The 21,111-nt window shown below is 33.5% G+C and overlaps 1 protein-coding gene across 2 annotated transcripts in view; it reads right to left on the bottom strand.

Moving 5' to 3' along the window:
* DACH1 (dachshund family transcription factor 1) overlaps positions 1–21,111 on the bottom strand; it is a 415,533-nt gene that overhangs the window by 29,776 nt on the left and 364,646 nt on the right. Inside the window, exons 7-10 of one of the 2 annotated variants that reach the window (XM_004423069.3) lie at positions 18,124–18,275; positions 8,851–8,998; positions 5,415–5,558; positions 4,849–4,917 (exon numbers count right to left, since the gene is read on the bottom strand). In XM_004423069.3, coding sequence (XP_004423126.2) covers positions 4,849–4,917; positions 5,415–5,558; positions 8,851–8,998; positions 18,124–18,275 — 513 coding nt within the window. Of the gene's footprint in view, positions 1–3,291; positions 4,918–5,414; positions 5,559–8,850; positions 8,999–18,123; positions 18,276–21,111 lie in introns of those variants that run through there. The other variant, XM_087435994.1, reaches the window with a different exon arrangement.

The following is a 21,111-nucleotide window of genomic DNA, read 5'->3' as shown; positions in this document are numbered from 1 at the left end:
CTTTTTGGTTTAAGAAGACAAATTTTTACTTAGAAGGAAAAACCAAAAAACTACTATTTTGAAAGAGAACTTTCCAGACTTTTTGGAAATTTATAAAAGACATAGATAAAACAGCACTAATCCACAATTCTCCCATGTTATAGTTCGCATCTATATATTGGTCTTCTAAACAGTATATAGAGAAGATTTAATCTTTTGAAATTATAAGATAAATCAGAAAAGAAGCATAAAGTTAATGTGTATTAAAACAAAGTAGAAAGTGTTATTTAAGAAATGTGACTATGAAATGTTAAATTTAATATGAATTTAAAATGGAAAGTTGGTGTAAATGAATATTCACAGAATCCAAATCTTAGGTCAAATGTGCAAAGAAGAAAGTAACATTACAAATGCACACAAGAAGAATAAACACATACTGTTAATTCAGCTATCGGATATGAAAATCAATTCTGCCAGAGTCTGTAATTCTGGCTTTCCTAGGCAGAGTCATAGCATCCATTATTTCCTCCAGTGTCTCCAACCAAAGTCTGAGAAATGTTAGAACAATAAAGACCCTTAGCATCCACAAAATCTAACCTAGGTCCTAATTCATCAATAGTTCGTTGATACATTCCTTCAGGAAACAAGTAGCAGGCACCAAAATGTGTCAAACATTCAGACTACAAATGCGGCACAACCACTTGAAACATTCCCATGTAAGTGTCAAACATAGGGGCACTAGGGTTACAGTAGTGAATAAAATAGGCATGGTTCACATTCTGCTTGGCTACCATCCAGAAAGAGGAAGACACCGAACAAGAAACTACCAACGCACAGCATGTTATTATGGAAAAGTGAAAGATATAGTAAAAACTTCCAAGAGATGGAACTAGACCTAGGGGGCAGGGAGGTGCTGCAAGGGCGGGTGTGGAGTCTGGGAAGTGTTCCTGCAGAAAGTGACTTCTAAGATGAGACTTAAAGGATGGGTAAGTAAAGGCAGGGAAGAGGGAAAAATGTCCCTGGTAGATGGAGAAAGATGTGAGGCTTTCGGGAAATCAAAAAAATTCTGGCATGGCAGAAGCACAGAGAGTGAGAGGGAAGAGATGTGATTGTGTGTGGAGGCCGAGGAAGGGAAATGTCAAGCTCCACTCTTCCCTCGTTTTGTATTAAGGAGTATATTGGATCGGACAGATGAGGGTACCCTAGGGAAGGAACGCTGGATGAAGACAGGTTTGCAGGGGGATAGGGGTGAAAGATCCTTTCAATTTTGTGCACTGAACCTTAGGTCCCTGTGAGACAGCCAAATACAAGCTGGATATTATCTGGAGCTCTGAAGAGATGTCTGAATGGGCTGGAGAGATATTTTTTTTAATTGTCAAAATATGTAAGGTTTTTTTTAATTATAATTTTTATTTATTTACTTATTTTTCCCCCAAAGCCCCAGTAGATAGTTGTATGTCATAGTTGCACATCCTTCTAGTTGCTGTATGTGGGAGGCGGCCTCAGCATGGCCGGAGAAGCGGTGCATAGGTGCGCGCCTGGGATCCAAACCCGGGCCGCCAGCATCGGAGTGCGAGCACTTAACCACTAAGCCATGGGGCCCAAAAATATGTACGTTAAATAAACCATTTAAGTGGATGCCATTGCCTAGGGAGAGAGAATAACAAGAGACTAAAACTTAACTGAAGAAAGCCATCTTATTACAGATTTGGCTGCACATTGGGTGGATGTGCATTTATATGTGTGGGGGCAGAAACGGTTTGGGAAGATATTTATTAACTAGTCCAAAAAACTGTTCAATGAATATTTATATGAACTCTGTATATTCTATATATGCAAAAGATATTAGAAAAAGCTTTCAAGTAAGAAATTTTTCAAATTCTAACACACATCATGACATACAAATCTGTAACTCAAGGCATGAGAGAGTTAATCAACACACAATTTAACTCCTAAAACAAGTTGTTTTTGTAGTTTTTCCAAGTTTATTCTATATTCATAATATCTTCACCAAATTCATGAATTTTGATTTAGTTATTAGAAATATCAGCAATGAAGAATTTATCCTTGCGTAGTATGAGCTGATTTACCTTACTTATTAAGATAAGTAAATTATTTAGGGCATCTTTGCTCAAGAATATTTTCTAAACTGCTTTCTGGTTTCCTCCTCCCCTCCTCTATAGTTTTACAGAAATGGCGGTACCAAATGCCAGGGAGGCAATATTTAGTCTAACTAACCTGATGTCCTTATTTGGGGGTAATGACTTGGCACTTGAGCAAGTGCCCAACTGCTAGGTAACTAACTCTTGGGCCAAGCATGGTATTTATTTATTGCCAAGATGTTATAAATAAATAAATACATGACAAGCATAAAGAAACGTGGGTTTCCTTTGTATTTCCTAATTAAGTTGAGCTTGTTTTGGAATAGAGAATAATTTCATTTATGACTGGATTGGGAGCAACAAAGGATACAGGCACCAAGAGCGAGAAAATGAAGGGAGCAAGGGGCTGTGTTTGTGTCATTCTTCTTTTTTTTCTCTTTAATTATTTTATTGAGGTCATATTGGCTTATAACATTGTGTAATTTTCAGGTGTCATTCTTGAATTGTGAAGCAGCAGGTGCTCACAGCTCCCAAAATGCATGACAGACCATGTCACAAATTAGTCTTGAGTCTTGGTTCTTTCTTTTTTGCCTATCCCATTCTTGTGCTTAAGACTCTGAATTTAACTGAAGTCTTTTTTATTTGATTTCTTCTGTTAGCAGGTAATTTTGTTGGGTTTGTTGAGCTTCCAAATGTATTTATTTAGTCTAAAGATTAAAAAAAAAGCTTTAAAAGGCTAAATGAGCTATTTTAGTGGAGTTAGAGTAGCAAAAAATGGTCTCTTTAGTATTATTTGCAATAGAATTGAGGGACACATCTTTTTAATCGACTGGCTGAATGAATGAATGAAGTGAATAAAGATTTCATATTACAATTAAACCAAAGCATTAAATAACCCCACAGTCATTTATATTTGACTTTACGTCACTATGTATAATTGTTGTTCAAATGTTTTGTTTCCTTAATTATAAAGTTATTTGGGTAGGTTTTCTCTGTTCCCCAACTTATAGCATTCTGGATAGCAGAAGCAAAGCAATTTATGATTAAAAATCTCATTCAGAATAATCAAGTCACAATAGAAATTGAGAATTGTCAATATTTCAACCTTATAAGCAAGACTTTATCCATATTAAAGTGTATATTTGAATATATATGAATTTTACAAATTCAAACAAAAATAACTGTAACCTTACTGATAACTAAAATATTACTAATAGCAAACTCAGAGACTATATATTATGTCAACTATGCAAAAATGTTTAATCATTGCCTAATCACTTCTTAATATCAAAGACAAATTTCCCATTTATATGCAGGAATATATGGTCCATAATTTTTCTTGGATTAAGTTCTGACAATCTTGAGGATTCTGTAGATACCAGATAATTTATATATCACGTCTACCTGGAGACTCATGTGCTTTCTTAGACCACTTAGGACATTAGCTAGTTAGTGCATGAGTGGTCCCTAAACACACAAACCAGGGCTGATGTTTACATTGGCCTTATTGAGGTTAGTCCCTGATAAAGAGGACTAGCTTTGCTATAGTAATTTGTTAACATATGTATGCAATTTTTAAAAGAAAGACACAACAGAAATCTTATGATTTTAATAATATTATACACACTCACGTATACATAATTTTGCTGAAATCCATAATGCCTTAAAAAAATAAAGGCTTTTCTACATCCACAATTGCATCTATATTTAAGGAGATGTCTCATAATAACATATGGTTCAAGCCTTAGGATTTGAAAAGTAATTGTCATGGCCTCAGGTAAAATAGAGGCAAAAAACATTCTCCAGGAGTGTTTCTTCAAGTTTTCTGATTTTTACTTATTGTATATGTGATACTTTACAAAAGTATATTTCCTTTACAATAAACCAAGAATGACACTTTCGGAGCTGATCAAGTAACACAGTTAATGTCAAACAATATTCCAAAACTGATTGAGCTTAAAACACAAAATAAAAACAATCAGAAGGATTATAGCAGTTAATCATTTCAGGATTCCCTTTGAAGAATCATCTTCATTTAAAATAGAAAACAAATGCTTTTTTTACTGTTTAGTATTCATGTTGTTAGGTTGAGTTTATTGTCTAGAATACATGTTAGACTATAAATGCTACCTTCAGATTTTGTTCTTTCCTAATAGTATGGTCTCGGCAATATACATATTTAGCTCTTCTGAGTGTTTAATACAACTCCCTTTAGCATTCTACATATCATTTTGCTCAGCAGATTTGTGTTATTAAAATGTATATAATGGCATACAGAACATTTGGAAAATTCACATAGGACTAAACAATCTTATTTATTGTTAACATTCAACTAGTCTATTTTGCATGTACCTTGCAGTATCTGTCACAGAAACCAGAAGAAATTTTTAAATTCTAAGAACTACTTATTTGATTAACCCATGCTTTTATTGATATAGAATAAAATTTATAAACTCTTCCTGCATTGGATTGGGTTTCAAGCATTCAATAAAACACATTTACTGTGTCCAAGATTAAATCATACATTGTTTAAAATTAATTATTCCTTTTTAATTGCATTGTATAAACAGAAATGACCTGTTAATTTAAAGAAAATCTATCAGCACAAAATGAATTCACTCATATAAACAAGCAAGATGAACTTGACCTTGTTTGAACTTGTTTTGATGTGGCCCAGATGGTAGGCTACATGCTTGAATAGCAGGCTAAAGCTGAGGAAAAACTCATACAGCAAGATCTAGATTTATAGCCTTTTGCAAATTCCTACCTTGTATTGTCCTTTCAGCATCTGTTCTGCCGCCACTGCGGTCAGCTTCTATCTCTGGGGTCAGAGAGTCTAAAAGCACAGAAAGGTAAGAGTGACACATATTTCATTTGATTCCTACTGTCCTTTAAAAAAAGAGCAACCTGTTACATTGGTGCTGAATTAAAATTACATAAATCTTTGTCATCTTTTAAAGGTTGAACAAAGACTATAACCATAAGAATTATTGAAAGATTTGAATAGATGAATGAGTAATGGAAAATTGTTCATAAAATGGGATAGGGGTTGGGAAGTTCTCAGATTAATATTTTATCACGTTTCGGTAGAGACAGATTTGGTTAAACAGAAAAGCAATGTCAGGTCCCAGATACTGGCGTTAAGTAACAAACAGTGGAAACACCTTTGAAATAAAGCATTTCCCCAACACGTGTGACTATTCTTCCAAACCAGCACAGTTTAATGAATCATAAGACACAGAAATGTACAAAACCACAAACACACGTCTAAATTGTCTTTTGAGTATTAAAAACGAAAGTTAGTCAGCCAGGCATAAAGATGCACCCTCTTACCATTTAAGACCCTGAGACTATCTGTAGAAGCTGCCTGTTTTAGCGTTTGTTCTGCTTGCTCACGCCGTTTTGTCTCAAATTCAAGTGCTTCCTGCAATTTTCTCTTTGCCTTCTTCTCCTTCTTTAGCCTCTTTTGAACTATGGCTAAAAGAGAGTGTATTTACATCATTTTTTAAAAAATTTTTGCAATATTCAAACTTACAAATGATCTATGTTTTTTACAATATTCATTTGTTTTCTGCTGGACTGAGTCTACCTCTGCAGAGGAAGTTCAAAAAAACCCCACCTTTACCTAAAATAAATTCCAGTGAAATGTCCAAGGAGGCCAATTTTTATTTAGCCTTGAACCATTACATTACAAGAATGCCTTTAATTGTCATATGGAGGAACAGAGTTAATGGGAAACTAATTTTAGTAAATATATATTCACTGATAAAGGAAGCCTGATTAAACAAATTTTGTGGCTTAGACTCTGCCCTTGAATCAGAATAGTGCACAGTAGTTTGAATAGTGCAAACCTTTAAAAGTATGTCTCCCATCTCTTTATAAGGCACCAATTTTGAATAGCAAATGGAGCATTTCCCCTACAAACGCTTTGCAAAACCACGTTACACCAACTAGGTTTCTAATAATTCTTTCTTAAAATTTTAGAAAATGCAATAAATATTATTGTATATGAGGAGTTAAATACTCTTAATTATTGTTAACACATATAATCATAAATTTTTCTGGATGAAGCTATTGTAAGTTGCTCAGAGATATTAATAATTTCTTCACAGAAAATTTATATGCACTATAACAAATTTCAAGAAAATTATGCTTTTACTCTGCAGGAATCTGATGGAGTATAAAACTTCACTACTACTAATAATGTGCTACTACTAAAAATAAGGTACTAGTTATATTTTAAAAAGTAGATTATGATACAAAAAGTTGATTATGATACAATTTTTCTCCTACTGGACAATTTAAATATTTGTATATAATACATTGTTAATGAATAATAACAAATAAATGTTCTTCACAAAGTGTATGTTAACTGTACTTTCAGTATGATAATTGTTTTAACTTGTATAATACTATATATAATGTAAGCACTCAGAATATGGGAAGCATACATGTATTTTTCTTTGAAATAATTTTTTTTTGATGGTTGATAAACATTGTGGATATGAATGTGACAGAATCAGTAGGAGAAAATCCTTCAACTTGAGTGAGTCATAAGAAGTAATCATTCCAAGTTTACTATTTGATTTCTTACTACAGATTAAAGAAGAACATTTTTATTTAACACATTATTTAGTCAAAATATAACATAAGGTAAGGGGCTGGCCCGGTGGCGCAAGTGGTTAAGTGCGCACGCTCCGCTGCGGCGGCCCCGGGGTTCGCTGGTTCGGATCCCGGCGCGCACCGACGCACTGCTTGGTAAGCCATGCTGTGGCGGCGTCCCATATACAGTGGAGGAAGATGGGCACAGATGTTAGCCCAGGGCCGTCTTCCTCAGCAAAAAAAGAGGAGGATTGGCGGATGTTAGCTCAGGGCTGATCTCCTCACAAAAAAAATAAAATAAAAAAATAAAATAAAATAAGGTAATAATAGTTCAAGTAAGAATTTTAGTTTCAATTTCTAATTTCCACATATCCTGTTTTTATAATTATTAATATAGTTAAATTGACAGACCACTAACTTGTTGAGTTTGTTGCTAGTATCATATATTAACAGAAACTGTTTTTTTTTTTCCAAAATGTACATTGGCTAGAGTCTTACAAGAAAAAAAAAAAACTGATTTCAAATAAATGCTAATTTCCTTTTTTTTAATAGTGTGAAAATCATAGCTTGTCTTAACAAAATGCCTACCATTTCCCTTTCCAAAGATGATTGCTTATAAGCCTCTTTGAAAAGAAACAGTAATCTCTGAATTATTTATTTGGATTGTAACCTTCCGTTACACTAAAAGTTCAATACCCAGTGCCTTGCCGTTGACCGCTCATTGTTTCCTCTCATGTGATTGAACCAAATAGGATTGCCATGTTCTCGCTTCAGGGTAATACACTGCTTCAATAGATACATTCATAATACATAATTATTGGCAGTTATTACCTTTAATTTATTTTTCACAATTAATTAAATGGGAGGTTCATGGCGTGATCTGTGAAATATTTTGCCCTCTAGTGGTTAAAGGAATAAAACAGAATGTAAATTCTCCAGACATGTTTGAACCAATAAAATTCTAAAGGTCAAGTAACCAAAAGGTTACTTTAAGAATTCAAGGGTCTGACTTTAAGTCTTGTAATCAAAAACTTCTTTTGGTGAAAACAAAATCCAAGACATGGCTATCTCACGGAAGATGGTTCCATATAATGAACTCTTTGAGCAATCTTCATTATTCACTTGGAACATATCCCATTATCAATGTTTATCTTGTTTTATTTAGTACCTAAATTTACGTGAAGCCACTTTATTTAGAACTGTGCTGTACACGTGGGGTGACAGCTTCCCAAACCAACCTCATTCCAGGAACCCACTGGCTGTTGCTTTGGAGTAACTAATGAAAAACCTACTAATTCCTGCCAGTTTTAAAAGCAAAACAAAAACAACGATTTTCAAATGACCATATCAAACACATAAAAGGAGAATATGTGGAGTATTTATATTGGATAATTATTAAATGAGAGAAAAGGAGCTCCCTTCTACAATACTTAGAACAATCTAATAGCTGAGGCAAAGGGGAAGTTGGGTGTAGAGAAAATACTCTTCAAACTCATACATAAGTAAACACACAAATATGAACGACCTTCAAAATTATCTGTACATGCACTGTAAAGTGTGTTAAAGGAAGCAATTCATAGATTGATAATATTATTTTTACCCAATAAAAATTCATATTGGTTCTTACTCTAATGTGTACTCGACCTTGTTGGATGAAAATGAGGCATTCAGAAAGAAAATTATACAAACACTCAACTTTGGTCATTTGTTCTGATACTCATCAGGCTTCAATTTCAGTTGATAAATATCTTACTAAATCTCCTTTGCTTGAATAATCGGTATTTTCTATTTTAGCTTTATGACTTTACCTGAAGTTTTTCAAAGGGCAATTGTGAGTGAATATAAACTTTTTCTTCATGGCTGTCACCTTATCAGAGCTCATTGTTATCTTAAAATCATGAATTTGTTAAACTCTATAAGCAATAAGAATTATGTGATAAATGATATAATGGATATACTTCAATTCCCTGAGGTATGAACAAAAGAGAAACCATGTACTTTGGCGATGAAGAAATATAATGAGCCCAGGATTCAGATCCTGCTCTGAGCTTTAGCCACAAGTAAATTAACAAAAAAGCTACAGTCTCAGAGTAAATCACCAAACATAGCATTGTAATGTTGAATATTTTGCATAAAGTATTAAACTTATTTGGAAGTTTGAAAATACCTCTATTCTTTTGTTCCATAGCCAACTGCTTCTCAAGTGTTTCCCTTAGTTCTCTTTCCCTTAAAAAATCCATCTTCAGCTCTGTTTTTTCCAGTTGGACCTGTTTTTCTTGAGCTCTGGCATTATCTATGGCAACTTTCAAGAGCCCCTGTACAAAGAAGGTATTCAGAATTGTAATATTTTGTACAAAGCACATTTCATGCATTACTTAAAAGCATTTTAAAAGAGAGGAACCCACTTATCAAATTCTTTAATTCTTGTTGTGCATTCACTCTGTACTCACTAGGACAAATACTAATAAGTACAAAACTTCTAAATCTAATTAAACTATTTTAGGAAGACAAATATTTATGGCATTCAGGTTCAATTGCTTCTAATTAGAATATCTAGATTTAAAGCCAAATGAGAGCAGCATATAAGCCTGTCTACAAAATAAGAACTGTAAAGAAAATCAGGCTGAAACTCTTCCCCAAGTAATTATCTGACATGGTTTATACAACCCCACACAATCCTGGCAGTACCCACCTATCTCATTCTCCACCACTCCCTAACGAGCTTACACTAGACACAACGGTTGCGTCTTCATTCCTCAAGGCACAAATTTGTTTCTGCTCCGGGAACTTCACCCTTTCTGTTTCCCTCCTGAATGCTTTTCCTCCTGATTTTTGTATGGCTCATGCCCTCATTTCATTTCACCACTCAGTCACCACGCAAGAAAGGCTTTCTCTTGCCACCCTATCTGAAAGAGCCCTCAAAACCCACCTTGTTATTCCCTCCTTAAAATTCCTCACAGCATTTATTATTATGTAATATTATTATGTATTTACTTGTTTACTGCTTTATGTTGTGTCTCCTCGACAAAAATGTAAGCTCTCTGGGGCAGGGACATTTTCTCTCATTGGTACTACGCCCCCAGGGCCCAGAGAATGCCTACCATAGAGTAGATTTTAAACATTTGATGAACAGAAATCATAGTACTGGTATATTTTTCTTGAGATACATAATATATTTAAGGCATCCAAAACTTAGTGGCTTAATAGTGAATTAATTTTAAAAATCATTCAAAATGGTTAAAATAGAGAATAACTTTTTAGGGCACTATTTGACAGTATAATAATTCAAGAGCAAACGGTAAAAGCAAAGTTTATTTATACAACTGATTGTGGAATCTTTTATTTATATCTAATTTAACTTACTGCAAGTTATTTTAAAAATTTAGTAGTATTCTATGGTTTTTGAAAATGAGATCATGAGAATATGTAAAACACATACAAAGCATTCTGCATGTGTTCTCTCCTAAGATGCTTTAGAAAATTATTAATGAAATTATTGGTAAAAATTGGAGTAAAATTTCTATCCTTATCAACTCAGTAATACCAAATGCTATTTTGAAGTAGAATATATTTTGCTTTGGTCCATGAACATCAGACTGAAATTTTCAACTGAAATTATAAATGAAATGGAAGTTGGTGCCATCCCTACACAAGAGACGATGTAAGCAGTTTAAATCAAGAATTTCAACTGCGTCTTGACTTGTTCGCCAATAGAGATGTACCCTTCGTTCAGCCCACCACCAATGTAGCATTGTCATAGCCATTTTTATTCTCTTTTCAAGCACATATAAATTATTTCATATTTGTTATACCTGACCCTGAGTTTCCTGCTATAATTCTTGTGATATGAAACAAAATGGAGGATTTCTACCAGCAGTTGGCCCCTCCCTACTCTTTTGTTTTTACAAATAAAACTTAGCTGCTTAGGAAACTGCCATCTTACTCAATTCAGCAACATTCCTGTGTACGTTTCTTCTTCACCAGGAACAAACAATTAGTAACAAATGAAAGAGATCATTACATCAAGTGCCCTTTTAGATCACCCCAATTAAAACTTTAGTTTAGCTGTATTTTAATTCTAAGATACCAAATTCTAATTTTCTGCTCTGATTGCTCTCGTTGACTTATCTTTGAAAGATGTACTCTCTGTGCAATGTCTAGAGATTATTTAGCAAGATGCCAGTGTTGGCACCACTTAATGTGTTGATTGGTTGTATTATCAGTAGCTGTTTAAAATAAATTACTATTAAACTATTATTGTCCTTGGCTGACAAAACACAATATTTTGGTGTTCTTTAAATATGAAACAATCATTATGAATAAACATGTTGAATAATGTTAAACTGCAACTCTAATTTGTGTAATTTTATATTAATATTTGTTGTAAACTATGAAGTTGCTAAGAGCATTTATGTTTACTGTTTCCTTTTGTTACAGTTGCTGCTAATGTCGCTAATGGTAATACATTACCTATTCCTGCTGATTATGTCTGAAAAATATTAGCTTTTAGGATCCAATACCCTCTAGGGACTACTTATAAGCTATATAAAATTGTTTCATTTTTAGACTTTAAATCAGTGCACATCAGTAGGAGTCCAGTGTGAACAAAAATCTGCACTAGAGCCAAACTGATGCATATGCAAAAATATGTTATTGCCCATGACAGCTCTGCTGCAAAAATTACAGAAAACCGATTAAATTTCAATGCAGCAGGGGGCTGGGAAAAGCAATGGCAAGTAGTCTTCACAACATCTACAAATCAATAGGACACCATTTTAATCATCAGTGATAATAGTACTTTCAGATTTGTGTAACTTCTGTAAATTTTCCAGGTAGATCATATGTAAAAGGTCACTCTAAATGCTGGGTCTCATGTGGACATACAGTATCGAGCAAAGTTCTGTGATGACAAGGTGAATTACAGTAAAAGATACGAGGTTTAAAATATGCATTTTTCTCCAAGGGGAGGTTCTCATAATGTTGAAGTCGGATAATGACAATTCCAAAGAAATGCATTTTAAGCTTACTCTATAGCATAACAATTATAAGAGATAATAGCTCTTTGGCCTCAAATTTCTTTTCCTGAAATGAGGCATAATAGCTGTCATAATATACAAATATTTTTGTTTCTTAAAATGATCTATCTTGTAAACTAAATTATTTTCATCATTTTTCAGAGAATGAGTATATATTTCTTTTAAAAGGATCATTAATTGATCTGGCAGCGTTTCAACTATTTCCACAGCCTAGAAAGTACAAACATCTGCTTGTATAAGAGGACTTAAAGTAATATTGTTTTGAAAGAAACATTTCTTAATATGCTAGTTAGATCCTAGAGGAAAAGCTTACTTGGTCAATGTTTGTATTTTATACAAATTTATTTCAGAATCAGATGATAAGGTTCCTTGAGTATCATTGAAACTCATGTGACAAGATTTGTGCTCAATAATGTGTTGCTTCTAATAAGAGTAAATACCCTAGCTAAAGGGGATTTCAGAGATCATTCATTCTAACTAAAACCTGTTAGAGAAAATCAAGGTCACCAGAAAGATCAAGTGACTTGTCCAAGATCTCAAACTAGTAAGTTGACTAAGCCTAGATCAGAACTCCCCAGCTTATTTAACCTTTTTTTCTTTTAATGTTTCTTTCCAGGATGAGAAGGAATAGTGTCCCTTGAAACCAGAAACTTTTGTACACAGAAAACAATATGATAGAACATTATCAACTAATGCATTTTCACAGAAGCTCTTGTAACAAAAGATACAATATACTTGGTTTAATGTTATGGTTACTGTTCTCCAAAGTCGATGGACTTTGGAGATGGACTCTCCATCAAAAGCACTTCAGGTACAAACTCATCTTATGATTTATGATCATGTATGATAATATGGCAACATGGGCTCTGCAATTAGCCTGCCTATGTTTAAATCTAGACTCTACCACCATTGTGTGAACTTGATCAAATGGCTTATTTGCCTCCATTTTCTCATCTGTAAAATGGCGACAACAATGAAATCCAATGTATAAGGTTATAAAGAGTAATATTGTATACAATTAGCATAAAGACTGAGTGTAATACTGTCACTTATAATAAGCAACATATATTTGGTCTTCAAACCAATCTTGGCACAGAAATCCTACAATGGGTGGAATTTCCTAAGTGATAAGAATAATAAAGGTGAAATGGGTATCTTTTCTTATTCATAATAAGACCCTTTCAACTACACCTGAGTTTATATTAATAAGGTGACTTTTGGAAAGCCCCTAAAGATGGATGCTGGTTGTCAGAGGAACCAATTCTGCCATCAGAGGGCTAGAACTTTCAGCCCCACTCCCCTGACCTCCAGGGTGGACAAAGGAGCTAGAGGTTGAATTAATCACCAATGGCGAATAATTTAATCAGTCATGCCTATGTAATGAAACCTCCATAAAAACTCAAAGAGATGGGGTTCAGAGAGCTTCTGGGTTGGTCAACATGTGGAAGTGCTGGGTGGGTGGCATGCTCAGAGAAGGCATGGAAGCTTTGCGCCCCTTCCCACCTACCTTGCGCTATGCATTTCCTCCATCTGGCTGTCCCTGTGTTATATTCTTTTATAATAAACAGGGAATCTAGCAAGTAAAATGAGTTCTGTGAGTGGCTCTAGCAAATTAACTGAACCAGAGGAGGGGGTGGTGGAAACCTCCTCCTGTGTATTTATATATCTATATCCATAGCTGATTGGTCAGAAGCACAGACTACAACCTGGATTTGGAATTGGCCTCTAAAGTGGGGGCAGTCTTAGGGGACAGAACTCTTAACCTGTGGAGTCTGATGCTATCTCCAGGTAGATAGTGTCCGAATTGAGTTAAATTGTAGGCATCCAGCTAGTGTTGTAGAATTGCTTGATGTGGGAAAAATTCGGTGATCAGAAGTGTCAGAAGTGAAGTAGTGTTGGAGTAAAGTATTAGAGTAGAGGAGACACACAGAAGTATTCTTCTTGTGTAATGACACATTGATTGTTCAATAAATATTATATTTTACTATTATTGTATTACTTTTTGTTGCATATGACATAAACTAGTAAATATAGTATATAGTCCAGATTTTTAAGAGATAAATGCTATTTTTTGCATCATAGTAAACTGTGTTTAGAATATTGGATATATTTTACTGTTTTTTTTAATGATCTCTTTTCACAAATTGGTAATGGGAACAAAGAGGAGAAGACTTATAATATATAATTATGATTAAAGATAAAAAGATATAATGTAAGACCAATTTATCTGATGTTAGTCTACCCATATTTTGAAGCCAATCTCTTATTTTGTTGTTTATCATTTTTGTGTGTGTGTGTGAGAAAGATTAGGCTGAGCTAACATCTGTTGCCAATCCTCCTCTTTTTGCTGAGGAAGATTGGCCCTGGGCTAATATCTGTGCCCATCTTCCTCTATGTTATATGTGAGATGCCTGCCACAGCATGGCTTGATAAGCAGTGCATAGGTCCACGCCTGGGATCTGAACCCACGAACCCTGGGCTGCCAAAGCAGAGCAGGTGAACTTAACCACTACGCCCCCCGGCCAGCCCCTATTGTTCATCTTTTTGAAAAGTTTCCTCCTAATTCTTTTCTGTAACTCTGTTACAATTAAAATTATGTATTAATAATGCAACTAATTGATTCATTTAAAATGTGTAAAATATAACATTATTGGCCATGGCATTGAAACGTAAAGTCTGGAAGATATATAACCAGAGTATTTTAGTCTTAATATTAAGTCAATTCTTTTTCATTTTTTTTCCTAAAACACAGAAGTAGAGAATACTTCTTAAATACCACAGTTGGATTATTTTTATTTATTAGACCATAGTGAATCAATCTAGGACTGCCATTTATTGTGGTTTTAACATCCTTTTATGTCTACCTTGTTTGTTTAATTCCTTCATATAGACAAACCATAGTGCACCAAACTCCTATTATATACCCCCTTATGGCATATATCATCAATGCTAATCTCACTCCTAACTTTTATATTGTCTACCTTATTTTGCCTTTCTACTTTTTACTTATTTACCTATTCTTATTTTAATATTTGTAAGTCGTTTTAAATAATTCTTGTAATAGAATAAACAACGTAAATTATTTGTTCCCAATCCTACGTACAAATAGATCCTAGTTACGATTTACAGTATGAAAGCTCAGGTTGACAATAGTGGGTAAAATTCTCCTTTGAGTGTGTTCCAATGGTAGCCAATGTTAGAAGGTGTCACATCCAGTAAATTGACACTAAATTCTAGTTTCTTCGCCTAAAATCTCACAGGGAGTTCTCCATGGACATGTTTGAATAAGGAAGCCATAATAAAAGACTGCCCACATTGAAACAAACAGGTAGAATTCCACACAAAATAAATTTTTAAAAATCCCGAAAAGCAAAATCTGGAATGAATCCATACCATTCGCTAAAGTGAAATTACCGTCCTTTACTGTAGATATTTTTATCCATGATTACTTTTAGTTTCTAAAACAATCAAGTTTCAAGAAAGAACAGTATAGTTCTAGGAGTTAACAAAAATCTGGTGCCCAAAGATCTACTAAAAAGTATACATATATTATACATTTTTATACTATATATATTATATATATTTTTCTATGCTATATATAGTATGCATAGTATATTTAGAAATACTGGTATATAGTATTTTTCTAGAGGTCCTCTTTTAAAGCACAAAGAAATAATATGAAAATTCAATTTTGATAATGTGTCATGGAACGGACATCTGTAGTAAGCATTACAAGTTTTAAATTGAGAATCTTCAAATTATAGAATATCATGAAATTAAATTATTGAATAGTAGAACAATAACTCCTTAAAAATATTATTTTGATGAGTTTTTTGGTCATTAATGCTAAGAAAAAATAGACTTTCTGTACATTAAATTTAAATATAACCCAAAGTCTTAGGTTTAATTAAAATAGCAAATATACATAATAAATCTTTAATTTCAGATAAGAAATTGTATAATTTGAAAAATGTAAACATTTCCAAGTCAATTCTTTTTCATTGTTATCCTGATAAAATATCTCCAAAGGAAATATAGAGCTTTAAACTTACTGCAAAAAAAGTATGTCACCATTTTGAAATAGAAAGCAGAGAACCCCATTATATATAATTGAAATTGCAGAGGAAATTGAGGTAGGCAGAATGTAATTACCCAAATTAGAATTTGGACAGCAAACACATTTATACTATATGCCCAATAAGCCAGGGTCATGACTGTCTAAACACTCTATACCATTCCTAGGATATTACTATAACTCAATAAATGTGGCAATAATAAAAGAGCTAGCATCTATGACTTTTTGCAAAATCATGTGAAAGCATTACTGAACATAAATCCAGTATGTGTGTGTGTATATGTGTACATGTATATATGCATGTATATATTATGTGTGTGTGTGCATTACTGTGCATGGGACACTAAGATTTTTAATCTTTATTTTACCTTATATACACATATGTGCATGCACATATACATGTATATATATATGTATTAAACCCATGCATATAAATATATAATACCTATATCTAAATACACACATGCATATATGTAAGGCTGAAGTAGACAAGAATAAGTTTATTTTTAATGAAGTATTCTTATTGTAGGTGTTCTAACTTTATCGAACCCAGATCTCTATGATTTGGTACTAGAAATAAATAATTTAGTTTGCCTTGACTATCATCCTATCATCAACTCTTGCTGAAATATATCCTCAAGGTTGGCTGGAAGGTTGAAAAGGAGAGTATATTAAATGTAGAGATACCTTCAATAAAATAAATCATTGATCTAAAATCTGTACATTTTAAAACTGGGGTTTTCTTTTCTTTCTCTTTTTTTTTTTTTTTTTAAAGAAATGATTACAGTTTGAAGTGATGCAAATAGCATTTCTAGTCTGGGTATTACTGGCTTGAGGTGGGTGGATAAATACTCCCAAACCGACAGTACTTGACTTAGAGGTGTGGTGTTCACACACAATGCAAGAATCCAGGTGTAAACCCACTCTTCAGATGAGCAAGCTGGCTTATTACTGATGAAACTCAAAAATGTTTTCTCTGCTGAAAGTGAAATTAAATTACCACTTTCCTGGTTAAAGAGGTTTTAGTTAGTGAAGATACATACAACTAGATCGAGAATTTTCAGCAAATGCTTAGCTTTTTCTTTACCTCATATGGAGTTCTATACATAAGAAAATGAATTGTTATCTTACTTTTCAGAGTGTAAATTCAGAAATATTGAGGGATATTTTCCAAAAGCATTTAATTTAACAAAAGAGAAATTCATTAAAAACTCTACCTTATAGAAAACAATAATATGGGTCAAAAGTAGAAAAAAAGAGTCTTATGTTTATTTTAAAATTTAACAATTATTGGCCTTGATTAAGTTTAGGCTAAATTGATGATTTATTTCAATTACTGAGATATAAAACCTTAAAGTTGAATACAGTTCTGGAGACTCTAATTACATTAGTACTAAAAATGCCATATTAATAGATGAGAAGACATGTTACATCAAAGGCCTTCTGTTATGTCCTTGGAGAGGTAAATAAAATTAATTACATTTCTCCTGGGAGAAAGTTTAATATGGTAGGAAATGTACAGAAAAATATCACTAAGGATGGAGTGCTAGAGTAAAAATTAAAAGAAAAAGTTACCAGCACAATATCTGTAAACACATTCTTACTACTAGCTACTCCAAATATGGAGAAGTAGATGGCAAAAAATCTCCATCTGGGGTCCACATGATCACTTCATGTGTGGGCAAGAAAATTATGCTTTCTTTTATCCCCAACACTCTTATTATTTTGGCTCCATGCTCTATGTTATTGTTAACTGTAAGTATTTTTGATTCATAATGTACTGTACGTAAAATATACATCCTGAGGACCACATAGGAAATCCGTAGAAAGTTTTGGATGGCTTTTTGAAGTCTATTCTTTGAAGAAACCCTATTAAGTGAAACAAATTTATGAAAAAAGAGATTTTTTTGGACTCTTTTATATTAGACACATTTTAAATGACTAAACATAACATTTCCTCATTGGAAGGCTAGCAGTTTAAAAATAACTAAATATTTATTGAACTGGTGTGCCATCATTTAGTAAATCAAACAAACTTAAACAGATTCCCCCCATTAGTTGGCAATAAGGAGAGCATTTAGGCAGAATGATTTTTAAAATGCCCAAGTCAGTTTCATTTAAGTTTTTATTAAGTCTTAATATGCATATTTGAGTATTTCAACCAATTTGATTAGCATAGGAAGTTTAAAATCTTAAATTGCTAGAAAAAGTTCAATACCATGGTTCAGTCAATCTTATGAATTGATTAAACTGAATTCGTATGAATTTGGGAAAAAATGTACAACTGGGTCTTCCGTTTTCCTTTCTTCCAGATTGCAAAAAGGCCTACCTGTATGTTAGTCAGAAGTGTCTCTATGGAAGACAGTCCATCAGGAAACAGAAAAGGAGATGGAAAACCTGGAGGTAGAGGCTGGCCATGCCCAGTTAGAGAAAGTTTGTCAAGGCTGTCTCTTGCGGTTGGTGTGGAAAGCGGGGTCTCATCTGTATGTGATTGAAACAAAAATATAGAACAAGTTACGCTTGTCTGTTTTTATTAGACCTCAGTAATGGCTTCCCTAGTGGTTTCCAGAACATTTATTGCAAATTGGTTCCTGCTATCAGGAGAAAATGCTTTCTGCTGAATTTTCTTTAATGAAAAAGCTGTGGAGATACAACAAGATAACATTAATGAGTAACTTTATAAGCCTTTTAAATGCAGTCTCTAATGAGACTGAGTTTACAGTGCCATAGAATCTTTTTAAAACAAATATTATCTCATATATAGTTGTGATAATATATTCAGGCTGACTTTATGGGCACCTTCCCAATTATCTCATTTTAGTTTGTTCTGTTTGGACTGACAATAGAATATTTCTAGAGCTTCATATAAATGTTTTGTATATTAGTATGTTTCTTTCTCAATTAACCCTTCTCTTTGTATCGATGATTTGTTCAAATATATTCTTAAGGAATCTACAAAAGAATGCACAATTAAAATCTTTAATTCCATATCCAAAAAGGAAAACTGGAGTCAAATATAGTTTTTCTACATTATAATTGAATTATTCAATATTACTAAACTAAAGATCTAATTCCTTTAACTTTGAACACCTTTTACCTTCATATTGAAAAACTAGCTTTTTATACATAAAAAAGAGCCTAAAGAAAGGGTAATAAAATACAACTTCCATAACAATATTTAGCAAATCAAATATAAAATCCTCTAAGATAAATTAGCCTTTACTTTGTTTATTGAAACTTCTTCAACATTTTAAGCAACTTAGAGTAACACCCCAACACGGATTCTTTTTACTCTCACAGTGAAATCTTTTTATTTGGTTCTTTATTATTTAAACATTTTTACAGTTTCATATAAGATAGATACAAGTTATGGCTTATTTTAACTTATTACATCACAGAGAAAATTTTATTCATGGCAGGATTCTCAAGTTTATAAATATTTTCATATTTCACCCCAGGAAAATTAATCAGAGCAATGTGTTTGCATAGTTCTGATAGTATCTCTCAATTTTGCAAGTGGCTAAAAACTTCAGCACACTTGCCTTTATGCTGATAATTTGATTCCACTGTTCTCCTCAATCATTTCTTTATTTTTCGTTACAACACCTAACCACACAACACATTTCCCAATTAACTCTCTCTGGGGCAGAAATGTGGAAGTCACCACACTTTTCTGTCTCTAACTAATGTCAGAACAAGTTAAATTCATCTCCCTCACCTTTCCACATTTCTAGTTAATGAACCAAAAGAGAAGAAAGTTTGGGGAGGGGAGTCATGGACACAAGCCCTTCTATTAACTACACTCCTCTCACACTCACTCGCTCACTCCCTCCTCTGCAGTTTCTCCCCCCACTCCCTCCTCTGTTAACTTACTGACAGATGATCTGAGGCAGCAGGTACTAGAAGAAACACAGTAAGCAGCTGAAGTAGGACTCACCGTGTTGTTATTTTTTTATCACACGTCACCAGGGTTAAAGAAAGACTGTAGTGCGGGGGTAGGCTGCTGCATGGCTAATGCAACCAAGGTGATCTTGGACACCATTTATCTAGCTGTCATAAATTACTCCTCCAGACCAAGGCTGCTAGTGTTTTCTCATAATAGCTCTGAAAAGGCGCTTGTTAAACATCTATGTGCATGTGAAATTGTTTAAGAATGGAGAGTCATATTTTTCGATCAGCATCACCTTAGCTGTCACATGCTAAAGAAAATGTAGCTTAATAGATCATGGGGCTAATAATTGCTTGTCTCTTGAAGAAAGGCATAGAACCAGATGACCACCTGAGTTTGCTTTCAGCTTCAGAGTCTATGACTCCACGGTTCTTAAAAATTGTCCAAGAAAAAAGCATCATATGTACTTATACACACACACACACACACACTCATATTTGATTAAAATTCCATCCATCCCATGACTATTTGATTTAACTTCAATACATTTACGCTTGACTATGTTTGGCTATTGTGTGAATTAATTCATTAAATCATTCATGATACACACATTTATGTAGCCAATATTTACTTAACATAAACAATGTGCTACATGCTGAGTAAACACAATCTGCAAGCCTCAAGAAGCATTTCTAGACTAGAGTGACCCATCCCGACTGTTAAGTAGCTAATTATTACAATTAGTAAAACATTTTGTCTTCCATCATTATTCTGTTAGCTACTCCATTTGTCTCAGTATAGGATTAAAAGTGTTCCATGTATATGTGTAACAGTGTGGGTGTGGGGGGGGGGGTGTGGGTGTTATGTTTTATTGTGCAGTTGCTTCAACAGAATCTCATCTTGGTCTTCATGGTTTCATGTTTCATGGTTTCAAAACCTCATGGTTTATATGTGAATAGACTATCATTTTATATAGACATTTGATTGGATTCATTCGTCATTTTACATCGTGGAAATACGTCTAACGCCACTTTAACTCAATATGTAAGTAAGAAACAATCAAATTTAGAGCAGAATGACTACTTACAAAGTGAAAAAAAGGGTGATTCTTTAGATCAACATATGTTTTTGAAAAGAAGACAAATTAATCAAAGATCAAATAAAACAAAAATATTCCTTTGGGCTTCAACACCCTACTATCTGAGAAAAAGTTGTCATCTTGTGGCAATTAACATCATAGAAAGTCTCATTTAGTCTTCCTACAAAGATAGTAAAATTGGGAACATAGTTCTTCCTTTTGAAATAAAAGTGACCTTTGATATCCTAAATGTTCTAAGAAGATTAAAGCAAAAGTTTGAGAGGGCAGACAATGTGAAAGAGAGTTTTGACATCACATAATCTATACCGACTTCAAACAGTGAATGATGA

This window comes from Ceratotherium simum, chromosome 10 (assembly GCF_057802395.1).
Source record: "Ceratotherium simum simum isolate JZ-2026a chromosome 10, ASM5780239v1, whole genome shotgun sequence".
Lineage (NCBI taxonomy): Eukaryota > Metazoa > Chordata > Mammalia > Perissodactyla > Rhinocerotidae > Ceratotherium > Ceratotherium simum.
This window is presented reverse-complemented; position numbering and strand designations above follow the sequence as displayed.